The sequence below is a fragment of the Bufo gargarizans genome, chromosome 2, assembly GCF_014858855.1.
Source record: "Bufo gargarizans isolate SCDJY-AF-19 chromosome 2, ASM1485885v1, whole genome shotgun sequence".
Lineage (NCBI taxonomy): Eukaryota > Metazoa > Chordata > Amphibia > Anura > Bufonidae > Bufo > Bufo gargarizans.
In genome coordinates, this window is record NC_058081.1 from 103,487,993 (window position 1) to 103,504,726 (window position 16,734).

General features: G+C 45.2%; 1 protein-coding gene across 1 annotated transcript in view; it reads right to left on the reverse strand.

The window, feature by feature from the left end:
• Positions 1-6,106: 6,106 nt before the first annotated feature.
• The window catches only part of SPG11 (SPG11 vesicle trafficking associated, spatacsin), a 59,203-nt gene continuing 48,575 nt past the window's right edge, over positions 6,107-16,734 (reverse strand). Inside the window, 9 exon segments of the mRNA XM_044279342.1 lie at positions 6,107-6,835; positions 8,498-8,649; positions 9,236-9,391; positions 10,289-10,377; positions 10,558-10,726; positions 12,001-12,108; positions 12,188-12,321; positions 16,273-16,410; positions 16,484-16,682. Of these exon segments, the coding sequence (XP_044135277.1) occupies positions 6,655-6,835; positions 8,498-8,649; positions 9,236-9,391; positions 10,289-10,377; positions 10,558-10,726; positions 12,001-12,108; positions 12,188-12,321; positions 16,273-16,410; positions 16,484-16,682 (1,326 nt within the window). The 3' untranslated portion in view covers positions 6,107-6,654.

A 16,734-nucleotide genomic window follows, 5' to 3' on the forward strand; every position in this document is an offset into this window, starting at 1 on the left:
ATGTGGGACAGTATCAAAAGCCTTTCTAAAGTCCAGATAAGCAATGTATACTGCACCTCCACCATCTATTATTTGTCACCCAATCAAAAAAATCAATAAGATTAGTTTGACATGATCTCCCTGAAGTAAACCCATGCTGTTTTTCATCTTTCAATCCATGGGATTTTAGATGTTCCACAATCCTCTCCTTAAGTATGGTTTCCATTCATTTCCCCTTTATTGATGTTAGGCTTACTGGCCTATACTTGCCCGATTCCTCCCTACTACCTTTCTTGTGAATGGGCACAACATTTGCTAATTTCCAATCTTCTGGGATGACTCTGTTGCCAGTGATTGGTTAAATAAATCTGTTAATGGTTTTGCTAGTTCACTGCTGAGCTCTTTTAATTGCTTTGGGTGTATCCCATCAGGCCCCTGTGACTTATTTGTATTAATTTTAGACAGCTGACTTAGAACCTCTTCCTCTGTAAAGACACATGCATCAAAAGATTAATTAGTCTTCTTTCCTAACTGAGGTCCTTTTCCTTCATTTTCCTTTGTAAAAACTGAACAGAAGTATTCATTGAGGCAGTCAGCTAGTTATTTATCTTCTTCCATATACCTTCCTTCTTTTGTTTTTAATTTTGTAATTCCTTGTTTTAGTTTCCTTTTTTCATTTATGTATCTAAAGAATGTCTTATCGCCTTTTTTTCCTGACTGAGCTAATTTCTCTTCTGCCTGTGCTCTAGAAGCTCTTATAACTTGTTTGGCCTCTCTCTGCCTAATCTTATAAATTTGCCTGTCATCCTCGTTTTTTTATTTTATTTTTTATAATTCCTAAATGCTATCTTTTTGTTTTTAATGATTATGGCCACTTCTGCTGAGTACCACAGTGGTCTCTTCCTTTTTTTGCTTTTACTGACAAGCCTAATGCAATTTTCTGTTGCCTTCAGTAGTGCCACTTTTAAGTAGTCCCATTTCTCCTGGACTCCAATGAAACTGTTCCAATCTGATAGGGACTCGTATACCACTAATCTAATTTTAGAAAAGTCAGTTTTTCTAAAATCTAAAACTTTTGTTTTTGTGTGGTGCGACTCAGTCACTGTACTTTTAGTAAACCACACTGACTGGTGGTCACTGGATCACAAGCTTTCCCCTACAGTAATATCAGATACCAAATTCCCATTTGTGAATACTAAATCTAAAATGGCCTCCTTCCGGGTTGGATAGCGTACATGTCTTGGATAGGTAGGAAAAACTTACATCGCCCCTAAACTGCTTTATACTTTAAAAACGGTACCCATATTACTACCCGATAGTTTTCTCCTGGCCACACGTAGATTATTCTCCCAATTTATATGGAAATAAAACAACCCCAGAATCTCTTACTCTACCCTATGTCAACCAAAACAAAATGGAGGCTTTGGTCTACCAGACATGAAGAGTTACTATAAAGCTATACAACTTAGACTTCATACAGAAGTACTCTTCTATACCGACAAAAAACTAGGCTGCCACCTTGCATCAGCCAATATCTCAACTACAGATCATGCTCAACTGTGGCATACACATAACTATACACACCTATATCTTAACTCTGTTCCTAACTCCTTAAAGGGGATGTTCCACAACTGGAAAACTTTACGTTCCTCTCTACAGTTGTGGCATGACCCCTCTCTATTTATGCCCACATCCTTGTGATGAATCCGTACTACTCTGACGATATGGGTGTGTGAGGGGGCTAGGTGAAATACCAGTGGGAGACCTTTTACACAGAAGAAAGATCCCTACTCTATCTGAACTACTTAACAAACATTTAGCAAAACATTAGACCTCCTCACATTATGTACATTTCTTTAAGATTAGTGAGAGGTTACTTTCAAAGATAAAGGGTGACCACACACCAACATGGTTTGAAACCATGGCCATGACAGACTTACCTCGCAAGGGCAAAATAGTTTACATATATAAAAAGGTTCTGGAACACAACTGCCCCAACAAAACCTGCATATATACTAAAATGGGAAAAAGATCTCGATAGATCCTTTTCAGGGCATGAACTGTCCCAGATATTAAACCGCTCACGGTCCTTCCAGATGTATTCGCATACAAGAAAACTCTTATTAACTAGGTGGTATAAAACACCAGATGTACTGCACAAAATACACCCCGCTAACACCACAGAATGTTGGAGATATCACTCTGAATTAGGTTCTCTAATACACATATGGTGGCATTGTCCACCTATCTCTACATACTGGACAGAGATAGCAGAGGCTATAAATCAGATATGTAGCTCTGATATCTCACTCTCCCCCCACACTGGTGCTTCTTAACCTCCCAGATGAGACATGCCCGGCCTCTAAACATGACTTAGCCTCAATACTTATTGCTGCAGCTAAACTACTCATTCTGCTCCACTGGCTAGACACGAATCCGCCCACCTTGGGAGAGTGGATACGTAAAGCTCAGGAGATCTACAGGCTGGAAGAACTCTCTAGCTGGGAAGCACATGTACATTATAAGTTTTTGAAACTATGGTCCCCCTGGTCTCGTTGGATCAACAACAAACACACCTCCATGCAGCTGCATTAGGTTCGATGTGTTCCTGCTACCTCCCCTCCCTCCCAATGGTGAAAGATGCTCTGCAGTTCTTACTGTAGTGTTAATAACCACATTGTAACTGCTAATATTCCTTGTCAATGCTAGTTACTGTGACCTAGTTGGCTTTGTTTTGCCGATTTACTAATGTAATTCTTGTCATCTTTGAGAAAACTAAATAAATATTGATTAAAAAAACGTCTTTACTGTAAGAACTGTGAATCTGTGGAATAGACTTCCTCAGGACGTGGTCACAGCAGGAACAGTATTTAAAAGAGTTTAGATGAGTTCTTAAAAGTAAACATTAATGCTTATGAAAATGTGTAGAAATCTTAGTTTCATTTCCTTCTGGGATTCGCGTCCCCACCTATCACTTGGTTGAACTTGATGAACTTGTCTTTTTTCAACTGTATTAAATATGTAGCCATGTAACCCCTTAAGCTCACCCTGACCTGTGGCACAGCTGGAGGGAAGCAGCAGCCTTGTATTTGCAGAGGCACAGCAGCGCTGGATGACAAGTTTTGTGAGCGGCTTCTGACAATCGCTACCACCACAAGCTAATGGCGGGCGGGTCAGCATAGGCCGCAGTAGTAAAAGTGGTCTCTGGGGCTTCCAGGGGTATAGAATAGCCGAGCTAGGAGTATCACGCCCTTGTCCAATCCCTATCCGGACCATGGCTGCCTTCAATACCCGACAGGGAGATCGTGGGACAACTTTCTTGGAGCGTTGAGGCCGGAGCTCGCTTAAGATGTGGCCATTGCGGAGCGCTGCCTCATAGAAGTTGAAACCTAGATTTTCATACACCTGGATGACCCGGAAGGGGAGGACTGGGACTACCAACCTCTCCATTTTGAGGGATCGGTGACCAAGAACCATAGACAAACATTGGGTTCACATAGAACAAAGTTTAACTCCAGCCCAAGATCTTAGAGGCTTACTGATTAGCTCTGTGTTGGATCCAAACATGAATCTGGTAGGTCGCACATAGTACAGCACTCCATAGACCTAAGGTGTAAATTCCACTCTTCTGTGGGTAAACCATCACGGGAATGCATAACCGTAGCCCCTTTGGAAATATTACTGGACAACATATCTTTATTCGACTGGACACATAGAGGAATAGACTCAGTCCAACACTTGTACTCCCAAGGGACGTTGCGGTCCTTTATGGATTTGCAAGTGACTTATGGAATTCCACATAGGGACTTTTACAAATATTTGTGGATGAGACATCTGCTCACATGTTTAAATAAGACTCCTCCCTCTTTCAATACAGATATCATAGCTCTTTTTAAAATCACCCCTACCAGGGCTAAAATATTGAGACCGATCTATGATATTCTATCGCAGGCCACAACATTTGTGAAAACTGCTCCTATCATGACTTGGGAAAAGGAGATGGGTCAGGAGTTTACAGCTGAAACCTGGAGTAGGGCCATTCTCTTTTCCTCCTGAACATTTAGGTGTACAACCCACTATGAGACAGCTATGAAAACGCTTCTGCGCTGGTACTATACGCCCAATAGGTTACATGCTATCTTTCCAAACTCCTCACCTTATTGCTGGCGACTCTGTGGTCACAGACGAACGTTATACCACACCCTGTGGTCATGCCCTGTCCTCCTTCCCTACTGGAATACGGTATTCTCTTTACTATCTGAGGTATTGCGTTAGAGTGGAACCTTCTCCAGGTTGGCTCTCCTTTTTTGGAAATAGACTCTTTTCCTGTATCAGCCTGAACTATAGTAGGTTATGTTTTAGTAATTGCAAAATTGGTGGTGGTGCAGCACTGAAAGGAGCAGAAACCCCCAGATTAAAAGGAGGTGGTGACACTTAAAGGGAACCTGTCACCTCCAAAAAACATCCCAAGCCGGCAGCAGTACCTGAGAGTAGCCAGCAGCGTGTTTGTAACGATCATTTACTTCCTGCAGGTAGTTGAAGCAAAAGCTGTAAAAACGTTCTTTAATCCCCTGCCGGCGCGCTTCTCTAGTCAGGCTTGAAGTCACGGAGGCCGCTGCCTCCTTGCTTCAAGTCACAGTAACCCCGCCCACTTCCCTGTCCTTTCGCTGTGACTGACAGCCGGCAGTTCAGCAAAGCAGGGGCAGGGAAGGGGCGTGGTTACTGCGACTTGAAGCAAGGAGGCCGCTGCCCCCGCGACTTCAAGCCTGACTAGAGAAGCGCGCCGGCAGGGGATTAAAGAACGTTTTACAGCTTTTGCTTCAACTACCTGCAGGAAGAAAATGATCGTTACAAACGCGCTGCTGGCTACTCTAAGGCACTGCTGCCGGCTTGGGATGTTTGTTGGAGGTGACAGGTTCCCTTTAATATGAAAAACTACTTTCCCACAGTGTATTTCACACCAAAGTGGATAAAATATGGCAACTGTGGACAACACACCCTCCATGTAAACACTGAATACTGAACTGCGCAGGCTGTGGCTTCAGGACGGTACTCTGTGCATTTTGTTGATATTGTGGTTTTATTGTGTTCACATTTTGAAACTGACTGATTTGCTATTGCATTTTGAATACATCTATACAATGTACATTAACATGTTTAAAAGCCAATAAAAATAATTGAAACAGAAAAAGCACCATCCTACGTGAGCTCCCACTGTCCCGGCTACCAAAGAGGCCAGCGCTTTTACCTATAGTGTGCAAGCACGACCACCACTGATGGATTGCAGGGTCATCGTAACCATGGAAACAAGCAGTGTATAATGCAATGGAAAAATGAATACAGCCAGCAAAGGAGGCAATATGGGATTTGCGGACCGCACATGGCCGCCACTATCAAAGAAAATGCCCATTTGCGGACAAGAATTAGACATGCTCTATATTTTTTGCGGGACCGCAGAACGGAACTACGGATCTTTTGCGGCTTCATTGAAATTAATGGGTCCACACCCGTTCTGCAAAATTGCAGAACGGATGCGGACTCATTCGTACGGTCGTGTGATTGAGCCCTAACTCTTACAAATAATAAAACAACAAAAAGCGCCAACGTTAATAAAGTTTTAATAAGCTAGAAAAGTTTGCTCATATTAGCTCCATCAAATGATTAATAATGAGGCTGGGGCCTACATATCACGTGACCAAAGATTGCAGTGTACCGCACCCTGAATTGTAACAAAAGTGAATGGGGTTGTGTTGCGACTCACAAGTTGCCATGCCCATGACAACAAATGTAGCAGGGTTGGGTTGGATCACAGTGTGACCCCCATTCACTTTCATTTGTAGCGCCAGCCCAAATGTCATATACATGGCATATTATGGTTTCATACCTACAGTTTAAAAGGGGTTGTTGCATGAAAAATGTTCTACATTTTCAAACCAGCAGCTGGATCTGAATACTTAATTGCATGTAATAAAACATTTTGTATAGCTACTTATTCACTGAAAGCTATCTGTATAGCGCCACCTGCTGTTAGCTCTTTTTCTAATTTCTCTGTCCTGCTCACAGAGACAGAAGCACATGCTCAGAACCATCCTTCAGCTGCCAACAGCGGCAGCAGAAAGGACACACAGACACACACTCTCTAGCAGAACAAGTTGAGCAATGAATGTGGAGATCTCTGGATCCATGTGAGGTACAGGGCTGCTTCTAGCTTTGTTAGAAAGAGGTTGTCATGGGATGGGATGACCCTTTTAAGGGAAGAGGGAGGGATGAGTGGTTGACCGGACCGGTGCCTCTATTAACTACCTCCATTTCAGATGCAGTTCCATTTTGGCAAAATGATTGAGGGAAATACTTGTCTAAATCTGCTTCTGTAAGCAAGTCTTTAGTGCAAAATCAGCATAAAGTGGAATACAGTGCAGCAGTATGATAACAGCACATACAGATAGTGCTACTATTGTCGCTTAGTCTAGTAGACTACTTGGAAAAAAAAAAAAAAAAAAAAAAAAAAATTTCAAGTTTCCCGAAACACATATTTGTTCCTTCTCTCCACAAAAAGTTGCTAGAGGCGGCTGTAATTCCACAGGTTTCTGCCTGATACGTAGAAGTCTAGTAAAAAATATGCAAACTGCTGCTTGTTCAGCATGATTCTGAGGTGTGCTATCCTGTTCAGGACCTTTATCGAGACAGCATATCTGTCAAGCAGCATCGTGTCTGCGAGTCTCTCATCAGCACATCAGTAATGTCGTAGAATTTGTTTTCAATAGCCAGTTTATAACGTGTGTTGATGTCCTCACAGTAAGAGATCACTCGCTTCAGGTTCTGTAGTCCAGTGGATCCAGGAGGGTTCAGTTTGCATCTGAAAATGGACAAGATTTCACGTAGATTATGAAGAGTTCACTCAGCAAATGGTCTAAACCGTGAAGGAAGCAATTGTACTAAATGTTACTCATAATTCATCTTATTGCCTTATACTTTATATCTCCACCTAAGATCTCCCGCCCTCCCCGATATTGGACGTGGAGAGACGCTACTGCACACTGGATGGTGCGATGCCCAAAGAGTGTTGGGCACAGGGCCTATTCTAATTATCTTCACTTAATGAATAGGAAGTATAGGAAAATAATGATACTGCTTCAGGTTAATTAGGAAAACGTGTATGATCAAGAATAAAGTGTAGTATGCCAAGATATTCTTGAACGTGAACCTGTCAGGTGATCTATGCTGCATCTAAGGGTCCATTCACACGTCCGTGGTGTGTTGCAGATCAGCAACACACCCGGCTGGCACCCCCTATAGCAATGCCTATTATTGTCTGCAGCTGCGGACAAGAATAGGACATGTTCTATCTTTTGCGGAGCTGCGGACCGGAAGTTCGGGGCCGCGCTCTGCAAATGCGGAGAGCACATAGTGTGCTTTCTGCTTCACGTCCGGGCCCATAGAGAATGAATAGGTCCGCACCCGTTCTGCAAAATTGCGGAACAGGTGCGGAAACTTTTGCGGAAGTGTGAACGGGGCCTGAATGTGATAGAGGAAGAGATGTTGATGTGATTTGGAGCAGGATTTCTGAGTAAATCCTGACTCCTAGGAGAGAGTCCTCATTACTCTGCCCACACATAATACACACTCCTCTCCTCGGAGTCCTGCCAGGACTGCTTTAGTTTTTCAGTCTAATCCTGCTCCAGATCATATCGCATGGCTCAGCTTCTCTCCCTCTATCATCTCAGATGGGTCATAAGATATCAGCTGACTTGGTTTTATTCTCCTAAACCCACCACCATAGTGTTATGGTGCTGTTGAACAGCTTTATCGCCATAACTGTCTGATTTATTATTTTGCCATAAAATCACATTATAATACTATACACACTATATGCTAATCACTGAAAAATATGCTAATAATGTATTCACGCCCATTGAGACTTGACTGATGTTCCAAGGAGCATCCTATGTCATGAGGAGCCCATGCTGGTTCCAGTCATGCACAGTGAAGTGAGGTGTATATGCCTCGGCTTCCCCAGTGCGCTGCGCAGGCACCAAATCACAATTTTGTGACATCCAGTACTTTTGCAGTGTGCAGACAAAGGTAAGGCAAGTACATATTATGCCTGGGAACCTGAACGCAATAGATTTCAGCATGGCTTCAAATGACGTAGGAAAATCAACCAAGCCTCACTGGGTGTGACTGCATGACTTATTCACAAGAACGGCATCACCTAGATGACTATTCAGAGATAATAAGCATATGGTTAGCACAGTATAACAAACTTTTATAGCAAATGATAAAGCGGACGTTTTTTACATCAGCACATTGCTAAAGCTATACTCAACAGAAGTATAATGCAATGGTGATGGTTTTAGGGGAAGAAAATCAGGTGACAGGTTCCCTTTAATGACACCCCCTCCAATATGAAGTCAAAGATTATTCTCCGCATGTCCAGTGTAGTCAGCCTATCATTCCTCTATAAGGTGCCTGTAACAACTGCACCCTGTCCCCATTTGATCTTAAACTTCTGTCTTACTTGTTTGACAACTGCTCGAACACTCCACCGCTGAGAAGCTGACGCTGCTTGAACTCTTCTAGGTACTGAAAATCGCCTCCAACAATAACTTTGCTATACAAGACGTCTGGCCAGTCTGGCTGCAGATCATATGCTTCAGTAACAATAACAGCCTAATAAAAAGATGGGAACATGAGGATGAAGGCAAAAACATATATTAACAGGGGTTCCAGATATTGATGACCCATTACCCCTACTCCGGAAAAAACACAGAGTAGAAAGCTCCATCCAATGTCTAGTATCTCGGTCAGGTAAATCCAATGGTCCAGTGCACATCTGGCAGGAAATCCAGAATCTTACAAGGTCAGAAACTCCTCAAATTACAAACAGGGAAACAATTTGCTATAGTAGATCCTTCATCTCCTAGAGTTTGGGTCTATGTGATTATAAGGGTGATGGTCTTCAACACAGCTGACACACTTGGCAAAATTAATATAGAGGAGCTGCACTCATCAAAGGTAGAAGCACATTCTGTATTCAGGTGCCTGTTGGACAATTTCTACAAAGTAGGTTTGTTAATGTCATAGTATGTGCTTTTCTACTAAAAGTAAATACTGGAAAGGGAATCCCTGGTCATGCCATGGACTTTCTGACACATTCTCCAACAATCTGATATGACCATATGAAACACAAGACTGAAGATGACAGAACTGTCTTGTGATGTATGATGTTAGACCCTTATAGGAAGCATGCACACACCTGGTAAAATCTTGGAAGTGCTAATATGGGCTCCATCAAGTTCTCTCTTTCCAGGTTAATCAGCTTCGTTTGGTGGCCATTGTTCAACAAATGAAGTTGTAGGGTCAAAAGACGGGTGAGGCGGGCACATCGTAGTGACTGACGAACACAAGAATCCTGGAGAGAGACAAGGAAAATCAGAACATATGTTTCTTTGTTAAATTATGTGCACTGTTTCATTGGGTTTTAAGGAAGTATTTCTGCATGTCGAAGTGAAGGAAGACTGTCCTCATCAGGATGGCGTCAATGTGTTTACAAAAAAAATGAAGTGGAGGAAGAGGAATACTTGGCTGTCCTGTAGGTACTCTGTCCTCCTTGAACGCAACCATCTCTTTCACAAAGCACAGTAGATCTCCTTCTCCTGGCTTTCTTTTCTCCCGTTTCATTCCTTACTCTTTATTCCCTATGTCAACTCAGATATTGCCCTTCTGTCACAAAGACCCACAATATAACCATGCTTCACGCCATTTTCTTTCCTGTCCTCTCCCTAAGGGCTTATGCTCTTTATTGTAGTTCTGGTCTGTGCCTGATCCGCATTTTTTGTGGATCACATACGGACCCATTTATTTCTATGCAGTTGTCTTCTGGTTTGTACAGACTGGAGCTAAACCACGAACGGACAATCGTCGCAACTTCCAGCAGTGTCATCTGTGTGCTGTCCACATCTGTGTGGAACATGTCCGGATGGACACTGCTGGAAGTTGCTGCGGTTCTCCGTTTGTGGTTTAGCTCAATTCCATACAAGCGGCATGTGAACAATTGTTAAAAGGGAGGTTTCAAAAATGGATTAAACAGTTTTCTTGGCAGTTTTTGAAGTCAATGCCTGAATCCACTTCTGGGTTTGGCCTAAAAAAAAGGAATGAAAAATGGCAACAACAAAAAAACGCAGCCCCTCCCCCCTCCCAAAAAACAAAACAAAAAAAACAAAAAACAAGTGAAATCACCATAAGTGATAAAAGCGAAGGCATGGAACACAAGAAAAAACCCAGTTACATCAGGCTGTAATCTGCTTACCTTTGAATAACTCTCAGCAGCATCAATCAGCAGAGTGAGGGCCTTCATAATAGAAGATCTCAGCTCTCCCTGGTCAGACATCCAATATTCTGCAGAACACAGCACATGACAAATACATTAACATGTAATGGTCAGAACACATCTATTTAGGCATCTCCCAAAAAAATGTTAAATAAAATAAAACAAAACATATTCCACAGCTCTGTACACAGAATATATTCACTTCAAGCAAAGCACATATAAGGTATATGAAATCTAGGCTCACTTACCCCAAGGCCTAGACTGGATCAATCTGAGCTGGATTTTTGCTGCATGCTCGTGGTTGTGGCCAATATCCCGATGTAGACTGAAGCAGAGTGCAGTCATATTGTGCTTCTCGCTGTCACCTGGGTGACATCGCTTAATATATTCCAAAAGTGCAGTCTGCAATCCGCCCTTCTAAACGCACATCACAGATAAAGGGAATGTGCCATCAGATAATGACATGTTATTTATATCAGGTTTTTATTCATGCAGTATTGTATGTAGTTAATGCTTGTCGACTGAGGATTTTTGTGTCAATTAACACCCAATCGTTGCAGCTACCATAAAGCAAGCACACACCGATGCATTGTTCATACAGGCATTAAAGGGATTATCCGAGACTAACAAATGCTCCCCCACATGTCCAGGCCCCTTACACTGAATCTACTTACCTGGCTCCCCGCACAGCTCCTGGTACCAGCACCGCCGCAGCTGCTACTCCCCATGCGCGGATGAAAACAGCAGCCAATGGCAGGAAGTGAAGGGGACGAGCCTCCCCAGCATTGCGGGTGACGCTAGGGAGGCTCGTCCCTGTCCCCGCCTGCCATTGGCTCCCCCCCCCCCCCCCCCCAACACCGGATGTTTTCATCCGCGCACAGGGAAAAGAAGCAGCGGCGGCAGTGCGGGGACCAGGAGGATGCCGGTAGCGGGGAGCCAGGTTAATAGAATCAGTGTGAGGAGCCTGACATACGGGGGAGCATTTGTTAGTCTCGGATAACCCCTTTAAAGTGTGTGTCTCCAACATGGCAGCCCCTAGGGAAGGTTTTTAAAATAATAACTACAATATTATAAAATAAAACAAACATGTAATTCACCTTTGGACCATCTAATTAATTAAATTAAATACATGAGATGTTCCCTTTAAGATGGAACCACGTTATCAGCATTTGTTAAAGGGGTTGTCTCAATTCAGCAAATGTCATTTATTATGTAGAGGAAGTTAATACAAGGCACTTACTAATGTATTGTGATTATCCATATTGTCTCCTTTGCTGGCTGGATTCACTTTTCCAACACATTATACACTGCTTGTATCCAGGGGTTACGACCACCCTGCAATTCAGCAGCTGTGGTCATGCTTGTACACTGTAGGAAAAAGCGCCCGCCTCACTGGTGGCCGAGCTTGCATGCTATAAGAAAAAGAGCCAGCCTGCATAGTCGCGCATGTGCAGCAGCTTCTGTCCTGGCCACCTTGTATCTGCGCTGCAATGGTGGCTGTGACCTCTGTAAAAGATCAGTGTATAATGTGATGAAAAAATGAATCCAGCCAGCAAAGGAAGCAATATGGATAGTAATAGAACGTTAGTAAGTGCTATGTATTAACTTATTCTACATGATAAATACCATTAGCTGAAGTGAGACAACCCCTTTAATTATCAAGCTAGTCATACTGTCGGTGTCATACTCACCGTATCAAGCTGTTTCCTTAGCAAAACCTCAAAATGCTGGTTTTTGTGTAAGATATCAAAGACATAAACCATATCATTATATCGACCAATCCCTGACAGGAGTCTAACCTAAATTAATAATAAGAGAAAAACACTCGTAACGGAATCTAGTAATAAAGACAACAGAATGTAAAGGGAGCTGACATACCATGAGGCTATATTCCTGGTTGGGAGCTAAATGCATCTCCGTCAGGTTGCGACATGCTTGGAGGACGCGCCCTATCCCTTCTAGGTGGCATGTCAGACTGAAGCAATCATGAGCAGAGATGAGGATTTCAATTACTAAAGCAAAAAAAGATATCATGAGACTCCAGGACAGCTGACAAGACAAAGGAACAAATATAAAAAATGGATTTTTGTACTTACTGTAAAATCCTTTTCTCGTTGGATACATTGGGGGACACAGCACCATGGGTATGTGCCCAGTTGCCACTAGGAGGCTGACACTAGAAAGGAAAAGTGTTGGCTCCACCCAGATGGGCTATACCCTCTGCACAGACAGTAAACTAACCAGTTGGTACTAAAGCAGTAGCAGCACCAAAATCTAGAGCGAAAAAGTGAAGCCAACATGTCCTAAACCACAAAGAGGACCAATATCGAAGAGTCCCGGGAAACCCGGTAAGCTAACAAAGCGAAAAAACAACAAGGGTGGGATCTGTGTCCCCCAATGCATCCAATGAGAAAATGATTCTACGGAAAGCACAAAAATCAATTTTTCTCATTGGGGACACAGCACCATGAAACGTCCCAAAGCAGTCCCCGAGGGTGGGAAGAAACAGCCATGCGATGGGATTACGACCCTTCGCTACATAGGCTTCCTTGACAGCCGACTGAATCCAACGGGAGATGGTAACTTTGGAGGCTTGTAAACCCTTACGTGAGCCCTCAGGGACCAAAAAAGAGTCAGATCGACGGAAGTACTCCATTAGCTGGAGATACAGCCGGAGCGCCTGAACCACATCCAGGCGGTGGAAAGACTGCACTCTGGGATGAGAGGAGTTGGGACAGAATGAAGGCAGGACGATCTCCTCATTAATGTGGAAGGAGGAAAACACATTGGGAAGAAAGGAGGGAACTGGGCACAGGACAACCTTGTCCTGGTGAAAAACCAAAAAGGGAGACCGGCAAGAGAGCGCTACCAGCTCAGAGACTCTGCGAATGGAGGTAATCGCAACTAAAAAGGCAACCTTAAAAGAGACGCAAGACAGGGAGATCTCCTTCAAGGGATCGAAGGGAGAGGACAGAAGGGCATTGTGGCGAAACCAACCTCGCCACAGTGTTTTGGAGGGGGCTGTTTGCCAGCCTCCTGCCCTGGGATTATGGTCCCTTAAGTTATTGGGTCTTAAGGCACTTGGGACGGAGCCCTCTGTCCCTGGATTGCATCATTTGCCTTACTTGCTTGGATGAAGCACATGGTGAGAACAATAGATAGCGGCCATTTTAACTCACAGACCACTGCTTGACCCTGAACACGGAGCCTTGTCTCGTCATTGGGGGGATTCCCTGTATGCTGTTGGAGACTGATTGCCAGGAGTGTAAGCTGACTGTATGCTTTTCCTGTTCGTCTGCTGGCAGCTATTCGCGAGGTTCCAGTTTGGAGTGCTATTTTGTATCCAGTTCGGGAGTTTGGTGTTCTGCAGTAGCTGTGCCTGTCTCCCAGAAAGGGGCATATCGCCTAAACGGATTTTAACCCCTTGTCTGCTGAAACGGTCCGTTACAGGCATCTAAGACCAGATTCAAGTCCCATGGTTCCACTGGAGAATGGAAAGGAGGGACGCGATGAGCCACCCCCTGAAGGAAGGCTTTTACTTGGAAACGAGAAGCCAAGGGCTTTTGGAAAAGAACAGACAAGGCCGAGATCTGGCCTTTGAGGGAGGCCAGGCGGAGACCTTTCTCAGGGCATGCCTGAAAAAAGGCAAGACTCTAGGGAAAAAAGGAGAGGGTGAACCTCGCCAGATTCACACCAGGCAAAATAAGCCTTCCAGGTACCATGGTAAATCCTGGCCGACTGGGGTTTACGTGAATGAAGCATAGTTTGGATGACTGACTCGGAGAGGCCGCGGAACCACAGGACCACGGCTTCAACAGCCACGCTGTTAAATCACGCCTAGGTCAACTCAGGTGGAACAGCGGACCTTGCGAAAGGAGGTCGGGATGCAGTGGTAGCCGCCATGGAGCGTCGGCGAGCACGAAGACAAGATCTGCGTACCACACTCTGCGGGGCCAGTCTAAAGCCACCAAAATGGCCGGGACCCGAGCCAATTTGAGGCGTTTGAGTACCTAAGGATTAAGCGGAAGGGGAGGGAAGAGGTACAGGAGACTGAATTGGGACTAATGGGCAGACTAGATGGGCCACATGGTTCTTATCTGCCTGACACATTCTATGTTTCTATGGGACCACGGGAGCACCAAGGCATCTACCGCAAGAGCCTGAGTATCCCGAGACCTGGCTACGAAAAGTGGAAGTTTGTGATTCAGACGGGAGGCGAAAAGATCCACGTCTGGGATTTCCCAACACTGACAGAGCTGTTGAAAAACCTCTGGATGGAGCGACCACTCTACCCGAGACATTGGCAACTGAGGAAGTCGGCTGCCCAATTGTCGACTCCGGGGGTGTGGAAAGCAGAGAGAGCGGGAACATGTCCCTCTGCCCACCACAGGATGCAAGAGGCTTCCTTCAGGACTGCCATGCTTTTGATACCCCCTGGTGGTTCAAATATGCCGATGGATCAGACAATGAAGCCCCGTGGGCCAAAGGAAGGGTGGTGGCCTTAACAAGACGGGCCACCTGTGGATCTACCTGAGGAGGGACAAACCACAAAGTAATGGACTCCTCTGGAAATTGGGCAGGCAAGCGGTCCAGCGACTCCACCATGGATTGGGAGAGACAGGTAAGGTTCCCTATGGCTTGGGACAGGGAAGAGGCCCATTCAGGAGGGACCGACACAGAGGGGGTGGTCAGGGCATCCTGAGAGGGCCTGGGGGCAAGGCACTGCGCACAGACAGGGTCAGGCTGACCGCATGGCAACTTCTTCTTGCAACGAGTGCACGCAAAGAACGTGGCGACCCAGAGGGGGGGCTGGGAACGGGAGTCCTCTCTGGAAGAGAACATGAGGGCTTAGTGGGAGTCTGAAAAAATTTAATAAAATAGAGAAGTAGCCAGCCAGAGTCTGTCCTACCGGACCCCAGGTGCTGTGTTCCCGGAGAAGTGCTGCAGCAGTCGAAGAAGAGAGCAGGGAGATCTTCTACTGGCGAAATGGAGGCCCGAAAGCAGAAAAAATTTAAACTCCGCCCCCAGGGCAAAAGCCCACGCTTGACTGGATAGGAGAAGATCCCTCCCAAGAGCCGAGAGAAGCGGGGAGGAGTCAAGAAAAAAGCCGGGGGAAGCAAAGAAGGGACGGGAGGGGATGCGGCCTAGGCGAGGTAAAAGTCGGGGCCTCAATTAATGAAGTGCCTGGAAAGGTGCGCCGTCGGTGGGTAGGAACCGCGGCCCTCCGGGAAGGAAAAAACTGGTGGGGGGAGCTCCTGAGATAAAGCAAAGCCCAGGGAGGGGAAAAACTGGTCAAAAAGAGCACCTGGGACCCGAGGACAGGCCAGAGAAAATGAGGCCTAGTCCCAACAGAAACCGGGGACTAAAGTAGAAGGGAAGGCCGGGAAGGAGGATGGGTGGTCAGGAAGGAGAAGGGAGCCCAGGGGCCCACCCCCTGGCCAGAAGAGGGAACTAACCCTGGAGACACCGTGGGACAGGACGCAGGGGAGAATACTTACCGTCCGACGTCTTGAGGAGCCGCAGGGTCACTCCTTCAGCAATCTCGCACCGAGGTGGGATTGCCAACATGCCACTGCAGATGCAGAAATGGGGGACTGGGTGACCGGCTAGGTACAATAGTACGCGCCCGCAGGGGGGCTACTAAAGTGGAGTCCACGATGAAGCCCCATCCTGCAGCAGGCAGAAGCCTGCGGAGAAAGAAAATCAAAATCAATAAAAAATTAAAAATAAAAAGCAGCAAGACCTGCGATAAAAACAGAGCAGTTCATGTCTGCCTCCTATGGACATTAGACTAAAACTGGTTAGTTTAGTGTCTGAGCAGAGGTATAGCCCATCTGGGTGGAGCCAACACTTTTTCTTTTCTAGTGTCAGCCTCCTAGTGGCAGCTGGGCATGTACTCATGGTGCTGTGTCCCCCAATGCCATTCACAAGAAATATAGTATATAGGAAGACCAGATACTTACCACAATGAAGCTCAGTAAGTGGAACAGTCTCTAGATGATCCAGTAAATATAACCCCACCAGAGTCGGATCAGGACACAGCTTTGCAAGCTGAAGGAAGTTGGATCTGTTCTCAGAGAGGTTATATACCTCAGACTGACCTGCATACATACACAGATTATTAACAGTGACGGACAACCTTTCATGACGCCATCTCTTGAGTCCTGCACCAACCTCCTTCCTTGTTTAGTGTCCTCCATATCTTCAGGCTTCCTTCAGCAACAATATGGGCTACAGTCTCAGGGGAAAGTCCATGTGAAGTGATGACTGCTTGTGCTCTGTCACAAAGCTCAGGGCGAAAGCTGGACAGCAAGGTAACCAAAACTTCTCTTGGATCTCGGGATGATACTTCTGAGAAGGAACATCCAAGATCCTAAAATGTAAAACCAACAGGCAAATACAAAGTGGGTATTTGGTGCAGAAAA